The sequence below is a fragment of the Ovis aries genome, chromosome 4, assembly GCF_016772045.2.
Source record: "Ovis aries strain OAR_USU_Benz2616 breed Rambouillet chromosome 4, ARS-UI_Ramb_v3.0, whole genome shotgun sequence".
NCBI lineage: Eukaryota > Metazoa > Chordata > Mammalia > Artiodactyla > Bovidae > Ovis > Ovis aries.
Window position 1 is genome coordinate 46,460,087 of NC_056057.1, and position 26,029 is coordinate 46,486,115.

At 38.8% G+C, this 26,029-nt stretch overlaps 1 protein-coding gene across 2 annotated transcripts in view; it reads right to left on the reverse strand.

The window, feature by feature from the left end:
• The window catches only part of RELN (reelin), a 536,122-nt gene that overhangs the window by 302,288 nt on the left and 207,805 nt on the right, over positions 1-26,029 (reverse strand). For both annotated transcript variants that reach the window (XM_004007831.5, NM_001306121.1), the window contains 1 exon segment: positions 17,053-17,123. In XM_004007831.5, coding sequence (XP_004007880.2) covers positions 17,053-17,123 — 71 coding nt within the window.

The following is a 26,029-nucleotide window of genomic DNA, read 5'->3' on the forward strand; positions in this document are numbered from 1 at the left end:
TTACTTAAAAAATGTTAGATCATCGGTTATGGATAACATCAGTAAGATATTATTGCTCAAACCATTGCTGTTAGAAACTTCTAGTGTTCTCCTGTTCCCTCCCCTCTTAGTTACTTGTACATACATCAGCATCTTCATTTTATCTTTTCAGTTTCCTTTATGTTCAGTTCAGTTCAGTCGTTCAGTCGTGTCCAACTCTTTGCGACCCCATGAACTGCAACACGCCAGGCCTCCCTGTCCATCACCAACCCCCCGAGTTCACTCAGACTCACGTAAATCGAGTCGGTGATGCCATCCAGCCATCTCATCCTCTTTCATCCCCTTTTCCTCCTGCCCCCAATCCCTCCCAGCATCAGAGTCTTTTCCAATGAGTCAACTCTTCGCATGAGGTGGCCAAAGTACTGGAGTTTCAGCTTTAGCATCATTCCTTCCAAAGAACACCCAGGACTGATCTCCTTCAGAATGGACTGGTTGGATCTCCTTGCAGTCCAAGGGACTCTCAAGAGTCTTCTCCAACACCACAGTTCAAAAGCACCAATTCTTCGGCGCTCAGCTTTCTTCACAGTCCAACTCTCACATCCATACATGACTACTGGAAAAACCATAGCCTTGACTAAATGGACCTTTGTTGGCAAAGTAATGTCTCTGCTTTTCAATATGCTATTTAGGTTGATCACAACTTTTCTTCCAAGGAGTAAGTATCTTTTAATTTCATAGCTGCAGTCATCATCTGCAGTGATTTTGGAGCCCAAAAAGACAAAGTCTGACACTGTTTGCACTGTTTCCCATCTATTTCCCATGAAATAATGGGACCAGATGCCATGATCTTCGTTTTCTGAATGTTGAGTTTAAGCCAACTTTTTCACTCTCCACTTTCACTTTCATCAAGAGGCTTTTTAGTTCTTCTTCACTTTCTGCCATAAGAGTGGTGTCATCTGCATATCTGAAGTTATTGATATTTCTCCCAGCAATCTTGATTCCAACTTGTGTTTCTTCCAGCCCAGCGTTTCTCAAGATGTACTCTGCATAGAAGTTAAATAAGCAGGGTGACAATATACAGCCTTGACGTACTCCTTTTCCTATTTGGAACCAGTCTGTTGTTCCATGTCCAGTTCTAACTGTTGCTTCCTGACCTGCATACAGGTTTCTCAAGAGGCAGGTCAAGTGGTCTGGTATTCCCATCTCTTTTAGAATTTTCCACAGTTTATTGTGATCCACACAGTCAAAGGCTTTGGCATAGTCAATAAAGCAGAAATAGATGTTTTTCTGGAACTCTCTTGCTTTTTCGATGATCCAGCAGATGTTGGCAATTTGATCTCTGGTTCCTCTGCCTTTTCTAAAACCAGCTTTAGCTAAGGATAAATTGTACAATTCATCTTTTATAAAATAGATGTAAGGCAGCTAACATTTGTTAGCAAACAAGACAGTAACATGTAGAAAGGTAATATCAAATCAGGATAGGAAAAATAGATCCAGTGGAGATAAATATGCAAGATGCATACTCTGATATCTTAAGTTTGGTTCTGAAACTAAAAAGTTACAGAAGTTGAAGAGTTTATACAAAAAAAGCACACACATTGCTCAGAAGAGGGGTACTTATTTCACATACAGAGGCTTAAAAGAAGTTTCTCCTGTGGTTTCTTAGAAAGGGTACACTGAGCAATGCAATGAACATCATTTAAAATAATATTCATCCAACATGAATTGAGTAGGGATGTTCCTAATAAAGTCCAAAATGCAATGCAAAAGAAGTGCACAATGCTTAAGTATGATTGTAAAAACTGTTCTGGGGATATAGGAGATGAATGTTGGCTGGCAATTAAAGAAATAAAAGTAATTAGACAATCTGGGAAAGGTACACCTCTTCTACATGGGTCATTCATTCCTTCAACTAATCGCTGAGTACCTACTAAATGCCAGACACTGTGTCAGATTCCTGGAATGTAAAAATGACCCAATATCTGCTTGACCAAGGGTTTCAAAGTGCAGGAGGAAATACATGTAGAAGTTAACACATGACAATGCAATAAGGTAAGCTAACTTTAATTCATAAGTATAAGGTGGATTAGGGATAAAAATACAAATGATGGAGGAGGAGAGATTTAAACTGGATCTTTAAAGATGAGTGCAACTTCGTCAGTAATATGAGAAGTGGATTCTGGGGAAAGAAACTGGCTTAGACAGGATGGCATGTTTGGTTAAGGCTGAAGTAGAGATTTTGCTATTAGGTGAGGGTGGGGAGGATGAAGAGAGCCTACATGCAGAGATAAGGTGGAAAGAGAGGCAGGGTCAGATCATGGAGGGTCTTGAAAGCAGGTTCAACACAGCAAACGGAGGCAGTTATAGGAATTGATGCTGGGAGGAAAAAAATAGGTTTTTATTGAAGAATACTTTCATAGATGTATGGAAGACTTGAACCAAAGATATAGCTATAGATACACAAGGAAAAGAATTGGCTTAAAAGATATTAAAAAGATAAAATAAATTGGTCTTAGACACACTAAGTGTACACATGGATGAAAGAATGAGGAAATCAATATTACTTAGGTCTCTGTTTAGTGACTGGGTTGAAAATGTCACTGACCAGAACTGCAATAAAGGAGACCGATTTGGAGGAAATGTCAAATTCATTTTAGTATATACTGAATTCAAGGTATCTATGGAATCTAAATGTCAGTGTCTAGTAAGAATAAAAATGTGTGCATGTATGCTAAGTCACTTCAGTCATGTCCAGCTGTTTGGGACACTTGATTGTAGTCCACCAGGCTCCTCCAGGCAAGAATACTGGAGTGAGTCACCATGCCCTCTTCCAAGGGATCTTCCCACTAAGGGATCAAACCCATGTCTCTTAAGCCTCCTGCACTTGCAGGCAGGTTCTTTACTGCTAGCGCCTCCTGGAAAGCCCAACAATAACAATCAGTCAGTTCAGTCACTCAGTCATGTCTGACTCTTTGTGACCCCATGAACCGCAACACTCCAGGCCTCCCTGTCCATCACCAACTCCCGGAGTCCACCCAAACCCATGGCCGTTGAGTTGGTGATGTCATCCAACCATCTCACCCTCTGTTATCCCCTTCTCCTCCTGCCCTCAATCTTTTCCAGCATCAGGGTTTTTTTCAAATGAGTCAGCTCTTCGCATCAGGTGGTTGAAGTATTGGACTTGAAGCTTTAGCATCAGTCCTTCCAATGAACACCCAGGACTGATCTCCTTTAGGATGGATTGGGTGGATCTCCTTGCAGTCCAAGGGACTCTCAAGAGTCTTCTCCAACACCACAGTTCAAAAGCATCAATTCTTCGGTGCTCAGCTTTCTTCACAGTCCAACTCTCACATCTATACATGACTACTGGAAAAACCATAGCCTTGACTAGACGGACCTTTGTTGACAAAGTAATGTCTCTGCTTTTAAATATGCAGAGAGGTTGGTTATAACTTTCCTTCCAAGGAGTAAGCGTCTTTTAATTTAATGGCTGCAGTCACCATCTGCAGTGATTTTGGAGCCCGGAAAAAATAAAGTCAGTCACCGTTTCCACTGTTTCCCCATCTATTTGCCATGAAGTGATGGGACTGGATGCCATGATCTTAGTTTTCTGAACGGTGAACAATAACAATAGCTAACATTTATAGAGTATTTACATGCTTGCCAGTGTGCTATGCACATGTTTACTGCATTTAATTCTCACAACTTTACTATGTTTCTTCTGGACACAGAATATTGTGCCAGGATCTTGGGAACGGTATGGGATGACCAAAAATGTAGGTACTATTATTTTCTCTATTTTACAGTTAGGGACTTGAGGCTTTGAAAGATTACACAGATAGAAAGTACCAAATTAGAAATTGGAACCAAGGGGTACATAGTACCAAACTCTGTTCTCTCAACCACTTTGTGTTACAGCCTCTCTGAGTAAGCACCAAGCAAATGCACAGAGCTCAGGAGATGAAAATCACAGGTGTGAGTGAGATTACCAGGGACAATATAAAAAATGTCTAAAAGAAGTCACTAGATAGAGCACTCCCAATTCCAGAATATATCAATGGGAAGTTTGAGAACTCATTAAGGAAACTGAGAAACAGCAAGGAAGTCAGGTAGGGTGAAGATCAGAGTCCTCTGGATTGGTTGGCACCTACTGGGTTATGGATGACCTAGAGGATGACTGTTTCCATAGAGCGTTGGCAGGAGAGGTCAGGTGGCATGGTTAGTAGGAAAGCCTGAGAATATACACTACTCTTTCAAGAAGCTAGAGTGTGAGAAAGAATGATGGTCAGAGAAGTATTCGCATTTAGACAGAGAATTTCTGCTCAGAACAGCAGTGGCTTTGGCCTATTTAAGCACTGAGGAGGAAGGGATGGTGAAGAGGAAAAGGCTGACAATATGGGAAAGAGAAGGCAAAACTGTTGACTCAGGTCTCAGAGGAGAAGGGGGGAATGCCATTCCACTGAGCTTATGTTTTTTTCTGTAAATGTGTTTTGGTCTTCCTCTTCTATATTTGGACTAATAATATCTATATTAAAGGCTATTTATGAACAGGATGTGAAACTCCCTTATATTGCCACTCAATTCCCATGCGTCTGGTATGATATTCCACATATGCCCATAGGGGACACAGTATAATATGTGTGAATTAATATTAATGAATTCCAATGCATACAAATAAGATTATGAAAATCTGTATTGATGGTTACATTAAACAACCGAATCTTCAAGTGTAAAAATAAGGTTGGATTAATAGGTTACATGAAATAATATTTCACAAGAGCTAAAATAAAATTGTAATTTATGTGTGTTTACAACAGCTTTGCTCTCTCCCAAGTGATTATATAGATCCAATCCTAGGTTTTTTCCTTCAAAATATGGGGGACTCTAGCAGATTATATAGCAGCTTGAATAGAAAGTGTATTTCTGTAGGCATCCAAAAGAACTCAATGTCAAATTCTTCTCAGGCATAAATCTTGATATTTTGACTTTGGACTAGATAAAGCTGTCAAAGAGGGAATGTATATAGCCCTGAGAACTGAAAAGAAGGTTGTTTAAATCTATGTTCAATCATCTTAGCATAAACAGCATCAGTCCAAAACACCATTCTTCAGGAAATTAAAAAAGGAGTCAGACCCACCTAGAGCCAGTAGCAAGGAATTTTACTGTGGCCCCAGTGAGTTCTCTCTTCATCATTCCCTTAATCTTGTCTGTTGTCAGGATCACTTATGGACACATTTTGCCAGCCACCGTCCTAGGAGGGTATCAGTTCTTTCAACTATTGGGTAGTTTGTAAGACCTTGAAGAAAAGACTGGGGAATCCTGTATGATTTTACCAGAGTGTCCTAATTCAGTTCTCTTTGTTTGTAAATTACAAAATGCAGAATCTCAGGAATAGCAGTTGGAACCGCTAAACTGAAATGTAAACTACCAAATAGCCATGGGGAAAACAGATGTCTTTAGCTAGCAGAAGTTTTATCACTGGGCACATTCAGGTAAAATACATCATTCATTACTTTTCACTTATCAATCTAAATGGATATGCTGCTCCTGCTAAGTCGCTTCAGTAGTGGCCGACTCTGTGCGACCCCATAGACAGCAGCCCACCAGGCTCCCCCATCCCTGGGATTCTCCAGGCAAGAACACTGGAGTGGGTTGCCATTTCCTTCTCCAATGCATGAAAGTGAAAAGTGAAAGTGAAGTCGCTTAGTCACGTCTGACTCTTAGCGACCCCATGGATATGGTGAAACTCAATTCGGACTATTAGTCAATTTTTACTTGTTTTGTCTGAATTAATTTTAAAAAGTTGCATTTCAAGATACTGGAAAGGCATTTAGTAATACAAGTTACTAAGCACTCAAGAATAGCCAATGGAAAATTTCAGTAGCTCTGACCTACAATTCATATAATATTTGGGTATAAAAGGTATTCTTTTTTCCTCAGCTTTACTGAGATATAATTGATAAATGAAAATTGTATATATTAAGAAACACAACTTGATGCTTTGATGTATATACATATTTATCTTAAAATAATTACCACAATCAAACTATGGAACATATCCATCACCTCACACTGAGAGGTTAAAAGAATGAGCTCATTCACTTTATAGACTTACTTACTGAACTTTTTAATCTTCTCCATTTCACAGTTTAAATAAACTTTAGCCAATTCTTACTAAAAAGGATTAAAGAATTCCTGAGTTCAGGTCTGAATGAAATAAATACACTGCCCACCACCATGATTCAACGGCCCTCAGAGAACGCAGGCACACTTTCTACCCCTCACTGCTCTGTGGGTGATGAACAGCAGAAAAACTGCTGTGCCTGGCAGAAGGTAGCCAAGGTTTACTGCTCCAACTGTAAGCTTGACCCCGTTCCTCCTGACATAAAACATTTGCCTTTGGTTATATCCACTTCCATCAACCCAACAACAGAGAATTCCAACATGGTTTATAAATGGCATGCACCCTTTGGGGGCACTACAAGGCACAATTACTGGAGGCTGTTAAGTCTGCCATCTGGCCTTGCTAAATAATCTATGTGTACGTTTGAAGAGTCTATGCCAAGAAGTACACAGGCCAATGAATATACACACACGCTGTAATCTCCCTGCCCCCACCTCCACCATGATCTGTGTTCACGGCTGGATCAGCAGTGACCATGCTGATATACTCATATCAGCTTCACACTTGCCACTTTTGTCTCACAAGGGCTCAAAAGTGTGTGTTCTCTTCTAGGTGTTCAGGGAATTAAGGCAGCAGTAGTGATCTTGTTTTTTGAAGTAGTGGCTCCCAAGAGTTTTTAATGTTGGATTTTTTAAATTTAAGAATCTATTTGGTAAAACAGAACCAACCTTGAGGCCAGCCAGAGATCTGGATTCTAATCCTGCCACTTATGGGCTCTCATGTAGCTCCAGTGGTAAAGAACCAGCCCGCCAACGCAGGAGCCACAAGAGACTCGAGTTCAATCCCTGGGTCAGAAAGACCCCCTGGAGGAGGGCATGACAACCCACTCCAGTATTCTTGCCTGGAGAATCGCATGGACAGAGGAGCCTGGTAGGCTACAATACATAGGGTCACAGAGTCAGACACAGCTGAAGCCACATAACATGGCACACAACACAACACACGCCAATATAAGCGGTATACAGTTTGTCAAGTTAACTTCCCTGGCTTCATTGCTAATCTACACATAAGGAAACTAGAGATCCAGGATCAAAAGTGTAAATTCAAATATCATTCCTCAATCCCAGTCTGCATATAAGACATTCATTAACATTTTCAGCAGATTCTTTCTGCATGATTCTGAGGGATATGGATTAGGTCTGGAGCAGCTCTTTGTAGACTGTTTGATTGTAATTTCTGCAAAATATTGATTTCTACTATTTCCGTTCAGGTTTTCAGTCAATTCTGAAACTGCCTAAATGTTTTGCTTTGATCACCTCTAACAGTAGTTCACAGTGAAAATAAATAGTGACAGACTTTAGAAAAGAAAATAAACAGTGACAGATTTTATTTTCTGGGCTCCAGAATCACTGCAGATGGTGACTGCAGCCATGAAATTAAAAGATGCTTGCTCCTTGGAAGAAAAGCTATGACCAAACTAGAAAGCATATTAAAAAGCAGAGACATTCCTTTGCCAACAAAGGTCCATGAGGTCAAAGCTATGGTTTTGCCAGTAGTCATGTATGGATGTGAGTTGGACAATAAAGAAAGCTGAGCACCGAGATAATACAAACGTATCTTGGAATCTTTGCTGTATGATTTTTCATTGTCAACTGTTAGTTGCCTAACTGTGACTCAAGCAACTTTATATACTGAAAAGATTTGTTCATGAAAGTGACTGAATTTGCAGTAATGCAGACAAATACTATTATATAGCTATTTCTGTGTTGATTTTGCTATGGAATCCATTTTTTTTTCCATTTTGAAATATTTGAAAAATTCAACTCTCAGCCATATAATTATATTTTGGTTAATATCTGACCTCGCAAAGTTTTACACACTTCATGACGACATATAAAAGTTTTACTCTTTCCAGAGTAAAACAAGATAAATCTTTGCATATGTTTTTAAGTTACTAAGACAGGCAACTGGGTAGATGTCTTTAAAATGCAATTTTACTTAGATTTAAAGTCAAGTCATGAATTTAACTTGATGAAGCAAGTGAAAAGTAAATATCTATGAAAGAAAAAGCTGGCTTAAAACTCAACATTCAGAAAACTAAGATCATGGCATCTGGTCCCAACACTTCATGGCAAATAGATTAAGAAACAGCAGAAATAGTGACAGACTTTATTTTCTTGGGCTCCAAAATCATTGCAGATGGTGACTGCAGCCATGGAATTAAAAGACGCTTGTTCCTTGGGAGAAAAGCTATGACCAACCAAGACAGCATATTAAAAAGCAGAGACATTACTTTGCCAACAAAGGTCCGTCTAGTCAAGGCTTTGGTTTTTCCAATGGTCATGTATGGATGTGAGAGTTGGACCATAAAGAAAGCTGAGCGCCAAAGAATTGGTGCTTTTGAACTGTGGTGTTGGAGAAGACTATAGAGAGTCCCTTGGACTGAAAGGAGTTCAAACCAGTCAATCCTGAAGGAAATCAGTCCTGAATATTCATTGGAAGGACTGATGCTGAAATTGAAGTTCTAATACTTTGGCCACCTGATGCCAAGAACTGACTTATTTGAAAAGACCCTGATGCTGGGAAAGATTGAAGGCAGGAGGAGAAGGGGACGACAGAGGATGAATGTTTGGATGGCATCACTGACTCAATGGATATGAATTTGTGCAAGCTCTGGGAGGTGGTGATGGACAGTGAAGCCAGTGTGCTGCAGTCCATCGGGGTCACAAAGAGTCGGACATGCCTGAGCAACTGAAACTGAGATGAGACTGAGAATTGTAGTTAACATAACGCTACCATATCTGTCTTTAAAATCACCTAATGACATTTGTGGACAATCCCACAGATACCTTCTTGGTCTTTGCTATAATGTTATCTCCTTAGTGAGGCCTGCCTGACTTATCTGCCACCCTATTTAAAATTGAAGCCTGCCTTTCTCCCCTCCACCCAACTCTCTTATCTTACCCTGACCTATTTTTAGGTCTTCTTATTTTTCCCTGTAGTACTCTCTACTTTCTAACATGGTGTCACATTTACTCGTTTAATATATTGTTGTTGTTCAGTCACTAAGTCACATCCAACTTTTGGTGGACTGCAGCATGCCAGGCTCCTCTGTTCTTCACTATATCTTGGAGTTTGCACTGAACACTGACAGACTGATACTTTCTAATTGTGGTGTTGGAGAAAACTCTTGAGAGTCCTTTGTATTGCAAGGAGACCAAACCAGTCAATCCTAAAGGACATCAACACTGAATATTTACAGAAGGATTGATGCTGAAGCTGAAGCTCCTATACTTTGGCCACCTGATGCTAAAAGCGGACTCATTGGAAAAGACACTGATCTGGGAAAAAAACTGAAGACAGCAGGAGGATGAGACGGCAGCGGCTGAGGTGATTAGACAGCAAGTCCGTGATCCATGAATGGCGCATTTATTATATCTCATGCTAACCGTCTATCCTCTCCACTACAATGTAGGCTTCAGTAAAGCAGGGATCTTTACTCTGTTCACTATTGTATCCCAAGATCTAGCTTAGTCTGGTACATAGTATGCATTCTATAATCCTTGTTGAGTACTGTATGTTAAATGAATCCCTGCTTCATTTTCTACTGCTGGTGAATGAACCTAAGCATCTTCCACTTTCCAAAACAATTGGGGGTATACAACCTGGCACCGGCCTACCCCCAGTCCAGACTGGAAATGAGAAAACTCTGCTTCCTCATCTGCCCTACAACTGTCAGCAGAATTCAACTGGATAGGTGCTTATAATTACTTAGGACCCTGGGATTCAAGGTAAAGACATAAAATCCCCAAACATGGTTTATGTCCAAGAGCATTCAGAGGACTCATTAGTTTTTAGATGAAAATCTGTGAACAGTTTTCAGATTTCTTAGTGCAACGATTCATAATTTCAACCCAAGGTCAGTATAAGGAACATTGCTTTGGTAATAGCCACACTGCTTCATGGTGTTTTATAGCAAAAGTTCAGAGTTAAAGATTTTTTTTCAGGAGAGACAGATTTTTCAAATGTATAAAGTATAAGGTCAGCAACCATTTAGAGAGTATCTTCTTTATGCCAAGCATTGTTAGATATTAAAAAAAAAATTAAGTCATGGTTGCTGGATTTAGGAAGCTTCAAGTAAGAGTGAGGGGACAGACTTGAGTATTTAAACAAATAATCATGACAACATGGACCAATCACATTATGGGAGCCAGGAAAGACCTCACAGAGGAACAGACATGGGAGTTGTAATTCAGAAGTTTCCTTCAGTTCCTAGAAGTGATTTTTTCCACCTGCCTCAGCAGTTGTCCCCCTCCTTCATAAGTATAACTTTATATTTGTTACTTTAGCGATAAACTTAAAATAGTACAACCTGAATAATACTGAAACTCACTATAAAAAATAGAAAATGCAGATAACTTTGAAGGAAAAAAAAAAAAACATCTGTAATCTCACCACACTTATCTAGTTAGTCTTTTTATTACCTATTGGCTGACCCCGGATACAATTTTGTTCCAGCTAGATGCCTTCCCTTTTCATTTACTGAGCTTGTGTTTTGTGCCAGAGATTCTAGAGTTTGGTAACACAAAACCTGGATCTAGACCTACTTTTCTGATTCAAAAATCCTCATAAAGCCTAAATCCAAAAGACAACGACCATCTATTAGCATCATTCTCCCCCAGGTCTCAAGAAAGGAAAAGCAGCCCTTGACATCCAGAAGCTGGCCTGGCACTCACGGTTGGGCCGTGGTGCTCTTCTGGCAAACAGAAACAATCTCACAGAACATCAGCTTCAGACAAAGCCACTGTAATCATGGTGGGTCAAGACCCACAGGGCCACTCTGTAATCACACCTGAATGTGAGCACAACCAGAACACTGTCCAACTCACAATACACCGTGTGTCCCTCTTTCCTGGCTAGTAGAAGTGACTGCTGCTTCTTTATCAATTACAGTCTTAGCCTGACTCTGCTCTGCTTTCCCTTTGGAAAAGATTTATTGAGATCCTCATCCAGAGAATACACCTACTTGCTGATAATATCCAATTCAGATCAAAGCTCCTTCTCTTTAAACTTCAACCAAAATCATAAAATATAGGCCCAAATAATCATAATGATTGTTTTCATAATTTTCCAATCATGCTGTTGCTGTTATTTCATTGCTCATTCATGTCTGAGTGTCTGACTCCTTGCAACCCCATGGACTGCAGCACGCTAGGCTTCCCTCTCCTTCACTATCTTTTGGAGCTTGCTCAAACTCATGCCTATTGAGTCAGTGATGCCATCCAACCATCTCATCCTCTGTTGTCCCCTTCTCCTCCTGCCTTCAGTATTTCCCAGCATCAGGGTCTTTTCCGATGAGTCAGCTCTTCACATCAGGCGGCCAAAGTATTGAAGCTTCAGCTTCAACATCAGTCCTTCCAATGAATATTCAGGACTGATTTCCTTTAGGATGGACTGGTTGGATCTCCTTGCAGTCCAAGGGACTCTCAAGAGTCTTCTCCAACATCACAGTTTGAAAGTATCAATTCTTTAGTGCTCAGCTTTCTTTATGGTCCAACTCTCACATCCATACATGACTACTGGGAAAAAAACCATAGCTTTGACTATTCAGACTTTTGTTGGTGAAGTAATATCTCTGCTTTTTAATATGCTGTCTAGTTTTTCATAGTTTTTTCCTTAAGGAGCAAGCATCTTTTAATTTCATGGCTGCAGTCACTGTCCACAGTGATTTTGGAGACCAAGAAAATAAAGTCTGTCAGTGCTTCCATTTTCCCCCCAACTATTTGCCATGAAGTGATGGGACTGGATGCCATGATCTTAGCTTTCTGAATGTTGAGTTTTAAGACAGCTTTTTCACTCTCCTCTTTCACCTTCATGAAGAGGCTCTTTAATTCCTCTTTGCTATCTGCCATTTGGGTGGTGTCATCTGCATATCTGCCTTCTCCTATTCTGGAATGAGTACTAAATCAAACTGTTCAACTCTAGGTGTGCTCCTGATGGTCTCTCTCTACAAGGCAGTGAAAGTCTTACAAGGCAGTAAAAGTCTATAAATACTGTCTGGAAGAGAGAGAGAGACAGAGAGAGAAATAGAGACAGAGACAAAGAGAGAATCCATCTTTCCCTTGAACCTGTTTTCCACTTCAGTGGCCTTTCTCTCCTTTCCTTTAATACTAGATTTTTTCAAAGCCTCAACTTTATTTTTATTTATTTATTTCAGGCAAGTCTTTATCAGGGCCCCTGCTGCAGCATTAGGGAGCAAGAACAATCAATAGTTTCCCTTGTCAAAGCCTCAAATTTAAAAATGTTTCACATTTACTTCTCAACTCACAACAGTTTGTCTTCCCTTGACTGTCAGACTATAAAGCTTCGGCAAGAGCTTTCCAAGCAACCAGGCTGCCTCGTGTGGTTTGGCCACTCTTGAAACCATCCTCACATTAAATTGCCAATGACCTGTTGATTGAAAATTTCTAAAGCTTCTTTCTTGTTCTCCTCGCCATTCTTTCGGAAGCCTCTGTCCCTTTTGAATGTCTCTCCCATGTTGAAATGTTTTCCCTAGTACCTCCACTTCTGAAGCTTGTTCCTTCTCCAGAATTCTTTCTTTCTCCTGCCCCTGCAATCCCTAACATTCCACACTAGCCTCTTCCTCCCTTCTCTGGGGAACTCTTGGGATGAGTACATTACCTCCTCAGCATCCATATGCTGGTGGCTCTCCAGCTGCCTCTCTACTCAGCAGGCTGCTGGAGAGCCCTGTCGGAAGGAAAGCAACTTCTCAGAGCTAATACGTTGAAGTCCAATTTCATATTACTTCAACTATTCATTCATTCAATAACATTTATTGGGTGCACACTATCTAATGGACATTGTGGAAGGCTTTAGAGATTCAGTAGGCTTCCTTTGTGGCTCAGCTGGAAAAGAATCCACCTGCAATGCAGGAGACATGGTTCCTGGGCAGATCCCCTGGAGAAGGGAAAGGCTACCCACTCTAGTATTCTGTCCTGGAGAATTCCATGGACTGTACAGTCCATGGGGTCGCAAAGAGTCGGACACGACTGAGCAACTTTCACTTTCACTTTTTAGAGATTCAGTAATAAAGAGCCCAGTTCCTACCCTCAACGAGCTTATAGCTAACAACAGACAAGGCATGTGTGTTAATGTTCTTATTACAGTATTAAATATCACTTATCAAATGAATGAATGCATGCTTAAGTAAGAGACTTCTTTGAAAGGCAATGTAACGTGAGGGCTAATATCATGAACTATTGGCCAAACTGCCTGGACTCTAATGTCAGCTCGATCAGTTTCTAACTGTGAGATCTTAACCAAGTTATTCTCACTGTACCTTTGTTTCCTCATCATTCAAGTGCAGATAATAACAGTTTCTTCTTTACAGGGTTGCAGTAATAAACAAGTCCATGTTTGTAGTGTGCCTGGTGGGCATTATGGCACACAGTAATGCTGGCAGGTTTTCCATTTGTATTATTCCTGGGCTTTGGGAGTTATGTCACCATGCATAAGAGTTGCCAAGACCAGCTCGAGGAGGAGCATAAAAGGAATTTAAGATTTTTTTTTTCCAGGAGAAGGTAATACCTAAGCAGGATCTGAAACCCTGAGCTAGATAAAGATAAGAAGATGGAAAAGGGTCATTCAGACAAAGAAAACAAAGAGTATAGAGTGTCAATACATGAGTGATTGAGAGACAGGCATTCCAGGAATTTTAAAGAGAAATGATATTATACATGTTTCAATGCCATTCTCTCATCCAGGATACAGGATGCTTGGGGCTGGTGCACGGGGATGATCCAGAGAGATGATATGGGGTGGGAGGTGGGAGGGGGGTTCATGTTTGGGAACTCATGTACACCGGTGGTGGATTCATGTCAATGTATGGCAAAACCAATACAGTATTGTAAAGTAAAATAAAGTAAAAATAAAAATAAAAAAAATAAATTAAATAAAATACTGACAAATTTTAAATAAAAAAAATAAAGAGAAATGAAAGGATAACAACAAATGAAGCTGAGGAGGAAAACTGAGGCCAGGTTGTCAGAATTTTTCTTATACAGCAGCAAGGGATTTTCCTCTGATGATAAATTATTGCCTCCAATTGAGATATTGAAGGGTTTGAAGCAGAGTAATGATAGAATCCTATTTCCATATTAGCAGCTCTGTACAGAGAACAGGAAAAGTGGGAGCAGGGAAAGTAGGGAGGAGGCTAGTACACAATTCCCCAAAGAGGGGCTAGGCCCTGATCTAATGGGAAGCAGGAGAGAGGGGGAATCTTCTAACACACTGTCAGTATGTTTTCTGAGTCTTTCACTTTATAAAAAAACATGTTTGTGAAAGTGAAAGTGTTAGTCGCTCAGTCGTGTGCAACTCTTTGAGACTTCATGGACTACAGCCCACCAGGCTCCTCTGTCCATGGAATTCTCCAGGCAAGAATTCCAGACAAGATGGCCTGCCATGTCCTTCTCCAGAGGATCTTCCCAGCCCAGGGATTGAACCTGAGTCTTCCACATTGTAGGCAGATTCTTTACTGCCTGAGTCACCAGGTGCAAACTATTATATATAGGATGGCTAAACAATACAGTCCTTCTGTACAGCACAGGAAAATATATTCAATATCCTGGGACAAACCATAGTGGGAAAGAATATAAGAAAAACCATATATATATGTGTAACTTTGCTCTATAGCAGAAATTAACACAACATAGTAAATCAGTGGTAAATCAACTCTACTTCAATAAAAAATAGTTAATATGCTTATCCAGTAATCATCTTGTAATAATATCTATACTCAAGCTCCACAAAGCAAAATTTGCTTTGTTTAAATCCCTTAATTTAATTGAAATTTAAAAAACTACCAAGTATGTTGGGATTGAAAGATAACTGTCCTGTGGTATAGACAGACTGTCATTTTACCCTCTTTAACACTTGGCTATTTCCCACCAATGAATAGGAAATTATTACATGTTAAATTTATGTTATTTTATTTGAGGATATAATTAATGTTTTAATCAGAAGTAGATAGGGCCAAAATAAATATATGCTTTATAGCACCAATTATTTCCCTTATTATTCCTGGCAGCAGGAAGCCATCATTCTTGTCAGTATTCTTTCCACCTTATCTTGGATGGATTGATATGGTTTCAGTTGATTAGGTGCTGTTGAAAAGCTCAATGTTTTCCTCTGGTCCTGGGCTGAAAGGCATTTTTTAATAATATACCCATCTACCATCATGTAAATTATGGTCAGGCATAACACTACTATGTAAGGCACTTTCTTCCTCACTGGTTGAGAATTTTTTCCCATTGATTTTTCTTGTTTTTTTTTTTTTTTTCTTTTCATTTCAAATGAATCCAATCCCAACAATTTATGTACAACAGAAGAGGCTCAAAAATCCAAGGCTTAAAATAAATCAGTTTTTAGGCAATGATAAATGTTAATAAAATTAGACATATCTTCTGACTCTATGCAATTTTCTGGACAGAAAACTGCATAGTCAGGAGAAGATACATAGAATATATATGGTGTTCTATATTTTTAGTAAAGTGAACACTTTTATAGTCTGAAAAAAGATTTACAGTGTGATAGATTTCTTCAGCCTACTACAAAGGCTATCATACTTTTCCATTCTCAAAAGTCACAGAATACAAATCTGTTCAAAGAACACTGATAATATATCTGCAGCTAGAATCAGAGTGGGGTTTTCTAATTTGAGTTATTATATAAACAATCGGAAGTTTTATAGTAATAGTTATCAAGTATCACATTACTTAGATAAAGCTATATTGGTGATATATATATTGCTACAAATAATAAATAGCACTATCTTAAGCCTTTCAAAAACCCACATAATTTTCCTCATTTCTCTCTTAAACCCATTAGAGTCTTTTCAGCAGAGAGATAATTAGTAGAAATTTCCTTCAAATTCACTATTGCAATTAAGTTAACAAGTTTCCCCAAATATCACTCTGTAAACAAAAATTGACAATATGTCCATGATGATGGTGAAACTGGGATGATATATACAAAGACTGGCTTCAAATATATTAATTGTCAGGATGCTTAAATCAAGGAACATATGTATGGCCGAGGAAAAACTTGTATTCAACCTATCAACATTTTTGGAAAGGCTCATATGCTAAGCACTGTGCCAGTTTCTAGGGCAGCAAAGAGCACTAAGGCATGGTTCCTATTCCTTGAGCTCAGTCGCTCAAGGATGATATCCATCACTTTTCAGAAGAAAGTTCTATGTTAAGCAGTAAATACAACAATGAAGACACAAGCAAAGTTGGGTAGAAGCTCAAGAGGCAGTGGGAATAAACTTGTGTGGGGGCACAGACCTTGGTATTTACCTTTCCATTGCATGCACATGCATACATTTACATATGTGCATCTATAAGTCTTTGGTATAAGACTTTTGTGAGAGTCTGGATGTGTATGAGGCAGTCACAAAGCTTAATGTGACTACTGAACATATACCTAATGTACCTAAAATGATGCTGCATCTGAAATTAATACTGCACATGGTTGAAACAAGTATATGGATGCTATACAATGCTCATATATAACATAACCAAATATTAAAAGCAATAAACATTTTTGACAAAGTTACTAAGAAATTTAAGTAGTAAATTAAGCAGGTATGTTTCTGTAAAATTCTAAAATTACTAAGATTCATATTTCCAAGACAACTAAATATAATTCATTAAGGAAAAAAAAACTATAAGAAGATAAATTTCCTGTTGGTTTATTGTGCTCACAGTTAGTATCTTCAGAAGTCTACAGATCTTTATTAGTAAGTAGCAACAAGATAATTATTAGATATATTAAGGGGTCAATAACTCCATTTTCAGAGCATATGATCAAGTAATAGTCATGAAATGCTTACTCAGTACCATGAATAATTTTGACACAACCAACATGAAGTAGTCAAAGATGATTCTTACCTCCTTGTTCACACAACTGCTGGGCTAAAGCATCTTTGAAGATAATCTGGCCCCTGTGTGTTGCTGTAGCCCTGGAAATGAATAGGAAACGGTTAACACAAATCTTGTAATAAGTTTGGTGATAACAATATATTTTTAAACTTTTTAAAACCTTATTTTAAAATGTTACATGGACATGATCTTTTTTAAAATGAGTGCATCTAAACAGAGATGAAAATGAATAATAGAGTCAAGGCTTAAACCAAAGCACCTGCGTTGAGAATTATCTTCTGGTTGGTTTTACTTTGTAAAGATACTCTAACATTTGTGGGTTTATTCTGAAAATTGCAGGTGTGAGCAAATCTTGGGTAGGGAAAAAAGCACAGAAAGGATGTTTATTAAAATCATTCTTCAGGAGACCTTGATATTAAATGTTTCGTAGTAAACATTGGAGGAAGATGCCCATAATGTACTTTTTTCTGATATCAATGGTTACTATAACACAGAGATTTGAGACCAAGAAATACATTTTTAAGGTTTTGTTTTGTTTTTAAAGAGGCCTATTCTGAGCTTTCATAATATAAAGTCTGTCATAATAAAATACACCTTTTCCCCCACTGGGTCTAATTTACCATTTGAAGAAGATGTGCATCTTTTACCTCCTCTAATCAGAGCTGTGCACATGGATTCATGAAAAAAATAACATCCTTGTAGCAGATTTGTTATTCAATAGCTATAATAGGAACTGTCTTATTAGAGGAAGAATTATTTATGCTTTATATTTGAAGTGTTTTTTCTTAAGATTTTTTCTTTTGGTACATAATTTATTATCTAAACAAATTTAAAACAGGAAATTATGCCTCTTCATAAGAAAGTTGATTTCAGAAAATAATCTATACAAAATCTTTTTAATAACTAAAATGTATTAACACCAAATCTCAACTTTAGTTCTAGCCAAAACCAGGCTAGGACAAAAACAATTTGATCCAGCCCTCATTTACTGAAGATGGATTACATTCAAGGCACTGGACTAGGTCACAAAAGGCAGTGTTTGGCCTCTGCGTCTCCCCTCCATATGTGCATCCCTCAATGGACATCTTGCCCTTTGTCCAGCCCATTAGGACTCATGGTTCCCAACATCCCCATTCTGGTCTCCAGGTGGATGCATGTTCTTTCTCCATGCTGCAGACCTTACTGATTTCTATAACGCATTGGACTGTTACTATTGCTAGTGTCAGTCCCCCAGGACCCAAGTCTCTGGAAGTAATCTGATCAACTAAGCCATGCTGAAGTGTTAATGGGTGATACTGCTCCAACTAACATATTTCAGCTGTGACACTGAAAATACTATACTTTAACACACACAAACAATGACACAGTAGCGGGAGTTTTGAATAGTGGGAGAGAGAGATTACTGGAGAGAAAAATCACTGGGCAGCCTTCAACTCCCATTCTATAAGATGTTTACAAGGGTAATCAGCCCTTGCTACTGCATATTAATCATTATTGAAACCACAGATAAACAGATACTACCACTATCCCTATATAGTCACATGTATTTAAATGGTTTTCGTTGCTTTTAGCAAGCTGAAAGTGAGATGGACTAAATTAAGGACCAATCCAAGCCATAAACAAGACCCACAGACCCACAAATTAATTACAAGCTTTATTTCCAGAGAGAAATGGAAATTTAATTTACCTAAACAAATCTCAATCAAGTCAAGAGCTTCCAAGTTCACATATACTTCCGACAGCAAAACAGCAATTATAAATGTAGATTTTTAATTTGACATTGACTACAGAAGGGATATATTTTCTGAAATCACTAACCACCAAGAAAAGTCCTGCAACGTACAGTATTTAAATAATCATTCATTTTAGGTGTCTTTGGATTATAAGTATATAATATTCTTATGGTAATATTTCTCATTGGTCCACACACTTAGTTATCATTGTGCCAGTGTATGGCTCTGAACATGAAGGAGCCAAAGTATTCAAATAAAATTCATGTCACAGAGGTTCTGCGTTTTCGCTGGAAATCAGAGGTACTGGTATATACACTGGTCACTGCACAGAGCCCTGTAAATAGTCCAGGCCACTTCCTCCACTACTCAGTTTCCTCAGATTTAGAATTTCATTCATGCTCTTACTTTTGCTACTGGGGTTCAATGAATGAATTTCTAAGAACTATAGAACAATTAAAACTGAATAAATTTTTATCATCTAGTCAAAATTTCTTTAGCAGTGGTACTCATTTTTCAAACAAATATTACAGAACGCCTATATATGAACAGGGGAGCTCCAGCTTTTGAAGTTGTTGGGTTCCTTCTTTTCAGCTAGCATGCTCCCTAGGGCCCAGTCTCCAAAAGTTCCTGGTACTCTTCCCTGGAATACTTGGGGATTTGAAGTAGAAAAGTTTGAAAACCATTGAACTATTCTGACTCTTTACAAGAAACAGACGCCCAGGGCGCACCTGCTGAAGGTCACATAGCCTGATAATGGCAGATAGAACCTGATTTCAGGTCTTGATTCCAAGCCTTGGATTCTTCTCACTGCATCAGTAGTTTTCAAAATGTGCTCTATAGTGTGCCCAGGGGTCTCCAAGGGAGCCCAAGGGATGGGCAGCAGGAAATGCTTCAGGCACCATTAATTCATCTAGAGCATCTGGTTCTAACATATGTTCTAAGTATTTAATTCTGTTTGAAGAAAGGGTTCAGCAGTTTCAAACTGGATTGATGAGCACACTATGTGCTCAATGTCATTATCAGAAGTCCTCTGCTTGGGAGAAATAAAAGTAGTAACAATAATAATGTGACTGATATATGCATATACATATATCATGCATATATATATGATATACATATATCATGCATATATACATATATCATGATATACATATATCATGCATATATATATATGTAAGGGCTCTTAAGTCAATTAATATCAACAACAACGCTAATAGGTAGGTACAATTACCCTCATTTTCCTTGGACACAAAACTATTGTTTCAGCTGCTTAATGTCTTGTAACTGGTACTAGGTCAGTAGTCAAACTCAGGCAGTCTGAATGTCAAGATCTTATTTTATGTTGTTCAGTCATTCAGTTTTGTCCAATTCTTTGTGACCCTGTGGATGCAGCACACCAGGCTTCCCTGTCCTTCACCGACTCCCGGAGCTTGCTCAAACTCATGTCCATCAAGTCGGTGATGCCATCCACACATCTCATCCTCTGTCGTTCCCTTCTCCTGCCTTCAATCTTTCCCAGCATCAGGGTCTTTTCCAGTGAGTAAGTTCTTTGTATCATGTAACCAAAATATTGTAACTTCAGCTTTAGTATCAGTCCTTTCAATGAATATTCAGGACCGATTTCCTTTAGGATGGACTGGTTTGATCTCCTTGCTGTCCAAGGGACTTTCAAGAGTCTTCTCCAACACCACAGTTCAAAAGCATCAATTCTTTGGCACTCAGCTTTCTTTATGGTCCAGCTCTCATATCCATACATGACTATTGGAACAACCATAGCTGTGACTATACTATACAGACCTGGTCGGCAAAGTAGTATCTCTGCTTTTAAAACACTGTAGATGGTGACTGCAGCCATGAAGTTAAAAGATGCTTACTCCTTGGAAGAAAAGCTATGACAAACCTAGACAGCATATTAAAATGCAGAGACATTACTTTTTTCAACAAAAGTCCATCTAGTCAAAGCTATGGTTTTTCCAGTAGTCATGGATGGATGTGAGAATTGGACCATACAGAAAGCTGAGCACTGAAGAATCGATGCTTTTGAACTGTGGTGTTGGAGAAGACTCTTGAGAGTCCCTTGGACTGCAAGGAGATCAAACTGGTCCATCCTAAAGGAAATCAATCCTGAATATTCATTGGAAGGACTGATGCTGAAACTGAAGTTCCAATACTTTGGCTACCTGATGCCAAGAACTGACTCACTGGAAAAGACCCTGATGCTGGGAAAGATTGAAGGCAGGAGGAGAAGGGGATGACAGAGGATAAGGTTGTTGGATGGCATCACTGACTTGATGGACATGACTTTGAGCAAGTTCCAGGAGTTGGTGATAGACAGGGAAGCCTGAGGTGCTGCGGTCCATAGGGTCTCAAAGAGTCAGACATGACTGAGGAACTGAACTGACTTGACTAGGTTTATCATTAGCTTTTCTTCCAAGGAGCAAGGATTTTTTAATTTCATGGCTTCAGTCACCATCTGCAGTGATTTTTGAGCCCAAGAAAATAATGTATCTCACTTTATAACTATTACATTAAATTGTCATTGATCTGATTCAAAGGCTTGATGGTAGTTTTCCATCTTTTTTTTTTTTTTTTTTTTGGAGGAGACCCTGCTTTCTGGGCCTAATCTTTAAATCCATGCCTCCTAGAGACTGTGCTCTCTATTCCAACTTTTCAGTCAATTTCTCTTGATCACTTCTCTCATAGGGTTGAGTCCTTTGGCTTCTATTCAGATCACTACAGTTCCCTTTGAGCTCTGCCCCATTTCCTCCATCAGCCCCCAGATCCCTTGCATCTCTCTTATTTCCTACCAAATAGAAACATGCTGGATGCCAAGCTTATTTACACCACTGTCCAAGTCCTAGGATACAAGGACACAAACATATGCATTGACAAATAATCATCATGTACATCACTTCCTATACAAATCTTTAAATCCCTCAGATCACATTTTTAAAATACACATCCTACAATAGGTGCCTGGTTAGGTGACTTTAAGGATCTACTACTTAGCACCTTATCTTAGGGGGAAGAAAAAGCAGAAGCCTAGGTAACCACCAAGAACCCAAGTTCCATTACTTTTACACATGAAAGGCCCCAGGCTGTGATTTTCCTCAGTAAGGGCAAGCCTACTTTGAACACATTCAGTGTTAATGAAGTAATTCATGGTGGTTTACTGAAGAAGCACAGTACTTACTTCAAATATTTTATGGAAATATATATTTATATAAAATATATTTAAATATATACATATATAGTCAAAATATAAATGTATAAACATAAATACATCTAAATATAAACATATATTTATATATTCCAAAATTGCTAAAATCACAGTAATTCAGAGTTAAAAGACCCTAGAGGTTATGTCTTTCAATTTTTAACCCATGATATATTTGTCTTTCTACAAGACCTTCTAGAACTAACACCCAAAAGAGATGTCCTTTTCATTATAGGGGACTGGAATGCAAAAGTAGGAAGTCAGGAAATACCTGGGGTAACAGGCAAATTTGGCCTTGGAGTACGGAATGAAGCAGGGCAAAGGCTAATAGAGTTTTGCCAAGAGAACACAGTGGTCATAGCAAACACCAACAACACAAGAGAAGACTCTACAAATGGATATCACCAAAACAGACATACAAATGGACAACACCAAAATCAGATTGATTATATTCTTTGCAGCCAAACATGGTGAAGCTCTATACAGTCAGCAAAAACAAGACTGTGGCTCAGATCATGAACTTCCTTATTACCAAATTCAGACTTAAATTGAAGAAAGTAGGGAAAACCATTAGACCATTCAAGTATGATCTAAATCAAATCCCTTACAATTATAAAGTGGAAGTGACAAGTAGATTCAAGGGATTAGATCTAATGGCATGCCTGAAGAACTATGGACAGAGGTTTGTGACATTGTACAGGAGATAGGGATCAAGACCATACCCAAGAAAGAAAATACAAAAAGGCAGAATGGTTGTCTGCAGAGGCTTTACAAATAGCTGTGAAAAGAAGAGAAGTGAAAGGCAAAGGAGAAAAGGAAAGATATACCCATTTGAATCCAGAGTTCCAAAGAATAGTAAGGAGAGATAAGAAAGCCTTCCTCAGTGATCAATGCAAAGATACAGGAAAACAATAGAATGGGAAAGACTAGAGATCTCAAGAAAATTAGAGATACCAAGGGAACATTTCTTGCAAAGATGGACTCTATAAAGGACAGAAATGGTATGAACCTAACAGAAGCAGAAGATATTACAAAGAGGTGGCAAGAATACACAGAACTATACAAAAAAGATCTTCACAACCCAGATAATCACAATAGTGTGATCACTCACCTAAGGCCAGATATCCTGGAATGCAAAATCAAGTGGGCCTTAGAAAGCATCACTGTGAACAAAGCTAGTGGAGGTGATGGAATTCCAGTTGAGTTATTTCAAATCCTAAAAGACGATGCTGTGAATGTGCTGCACTCAATATGCCAGCAAATTTGGAAAGCTCAGTAGTGGTCACAGGACTGGAAAAGGTCAGTTTTCATTCCAATCCCAAAGAAAGGCAATGACAAAGAATGCTCAACTACTGCACAATTGCACTCATCCCACATGCTACTAAAGTAATGCTCAAACTTATCCAAGCCAGGCTTCAACAGTATGTGAACTGTTAACTTCCAGATGTTCAAGCTGGATTTAGAAAAGGCAGAGGAACCAGAGATCAAATTGCCAACATCTGCTGGATCACCAAAAAATCAACAGAGTTCCAGAAAAACATCTACTTCTGCTTTATTGACTATGCCAAAGACTTTGACTATTTGGATCACAACAAACTGTGAAAATTCTGAAAGAGATGGGAATACCAGACCACCTGACCTGCCTCTTGATAAATCTGAATATAGGTCAGGACACAACAGTTAGAATTGGACATGGAACAACAGACTGGTTCCAAATAGGGAAAGGAGTATGTCAAGGCTGTATACTGTCACCCTGCTTATTTAACTTATATGCAGAGTACCTCATGAGAAATGCTTGGCTGGATGAAGCCCAAACTGGAATCAAGATTTCTGGGAGAAATATCAATATCCTCAGATATGCAGATGATACCACCCTTATGGCAGAAAGCGAAGAAGAACTGGAGAACCTCTTGATGAAAATGAAAGAAGAGAGTGAAAAAGTTGGCTTAAAACTCAACATTCAGAAAACTCTTAGTTTCTCATGGCATCTGTTCCCATCACTTCATGGCAAATAGATGGGGAAACAATGGAAACAGTGAGCTTATTTTGGGGAGCTTCAAAATCACTGCAGATGCTGACTGCAGCCATGGGATTAAAAGACGCTTGCTTCTTGGGAAAAAAGGGAAAGAGGGAAGAGAAGGTGACGACAGAGGATGAGATGGTTGTATGGCATCACTGGCTCAATGGACGTGAATTTCAGTAAACTCCGGGAGTTGGTGATGGACAGGGAGGCCTGGCGTGCTTCAGTCCATGGGGTAGCAAAGAGTAGGACACAAATGAGTGACTGAACTGAACTGGTAACAATATATAGCTATGGTATATGGTGACAGGCATTTATTTTCAGAATTATATTATGCAATTTATAGCTCTCTTTTGGGAGGAAGTCTATCAAAGTTGAGATGCTAATAACTATGTTGGTACTACTTGCAACTTAATTTTCGATAATTAGCAGTAATTTTTCAGAAGAGTTCAGAAAATATCCTCATTGTTCAGTGTTCTGGGGAGCAGACCAAATTTCTTGAATAAGCTTCTAATTAGTACTTATCTTCTTGGGAGATGCATAGGTTTCTACAGCAAGTTTGCCAACAAGAATCCCTGTTAAATAAGTAATTTTAAAATTAGAGGGATTGTTAACGATATATCATTTGAAAAGCTCCATAGATTCTATCAGATGAAGAAAGTTCATTATGGATACCATATTCAGAGTTTGAAACAGCCTCTGTTATGAATTTTAAAAAACCACCATATTCTAATTTTAACTGCATTCAGAGAGCAACTGTCTAGTAGCCTGCCCAAGCCATTTAACAGTGAGTGTGTGTTGTGGTGATGTACGAACCTGGAGCTCACAGTCCCTGGAATCAGAAAGATGAGTGGGTGACCACAGGGAGCTGCCACTGATAAGCTGAATACATACTTCTTTAATTACTTGAGGCTTCAGATTCTCTATATGAAGACAGGGTTAATCTCAACAGTTATTATTTAAAGATAACAACATTTACTCTTAAGATACTTATAGTCTCTCTACCTAAATAGATTTCAAGCTTTTGGAATAGTAGAAATAGTTAATTAAAAAGAAATTAATTCCCCACAAGGCATCTGTCATAATGGCAGATGAACATATGAGTGAATCAAAACAATTTTCAGCTCACAATTTGCTTCTGTTCTGAATATTGCCATCAAGTTTCCAAAACAGGACTGAAAAGGAGTTTTAGTATAGTTGCTATAACACCTACCCAAGTGTACTGTTTCATTATTTCACAAATCAATTTGCTCACAGATTAACCTAAGAATCATTTAAAAAAGAATCATTTTTCAACCTAGGACAATGTGCACTCTCTTGATTGGAATCTCTTTCCAGATTCATCCCCATGCAGTCACAGCTTTCACACTGTGTGAGCTTTCTTTCTAAAACTTCTTGACATCCTTCTGTGGCTCTCCATCACTTAAAGCAGTCTGTCAGATTCCTTAGAATGACCTAAAAGGCTTTTTAGGATCTGGTCCCTGCCTAGTATGTCTAGCTTCACCTTCCATGGCACCTTGTAATTGAGCCACAGAGTAGTCTTCACAGGTTCTAGAATGCCTGGTTTCTTTCATGCCACTCCTTTCCCAGTTTTTCACATCCTATCACCTGTCACTGAAGACTCTTGCCAAAAATCTTTTTTTCATCCTCTAAAATTTATCCAGAAATCTCTTTCCCTTACAAAACCTTCTTAGACCTCCCGGGTAGTGTTAGACATCTCCAAGGATAACACAGCCTCTTTTCTTAGCCTTAACCTAAAATGAAATGAAAGTCACCCAGTCATTTCTGATTCTTTGTGACTCTATGGACTATACAGTCCATGGAATTCTCCAGGCCAGAATACTGGAGTGGGCAGCCTTTCCCTTCTCCAGGGGATCTTCCAAACCCAGGGATTGAACCCAGATCTCTGCAGGCAGATTCTTTACTAGCTGAGCCACAAGGGAAGCCCCTGACTTAAGAACTTCGTAATTTAAGGTGACATGACTTGCAGCCCAGGCCTTTCTTTTCACAGTTATT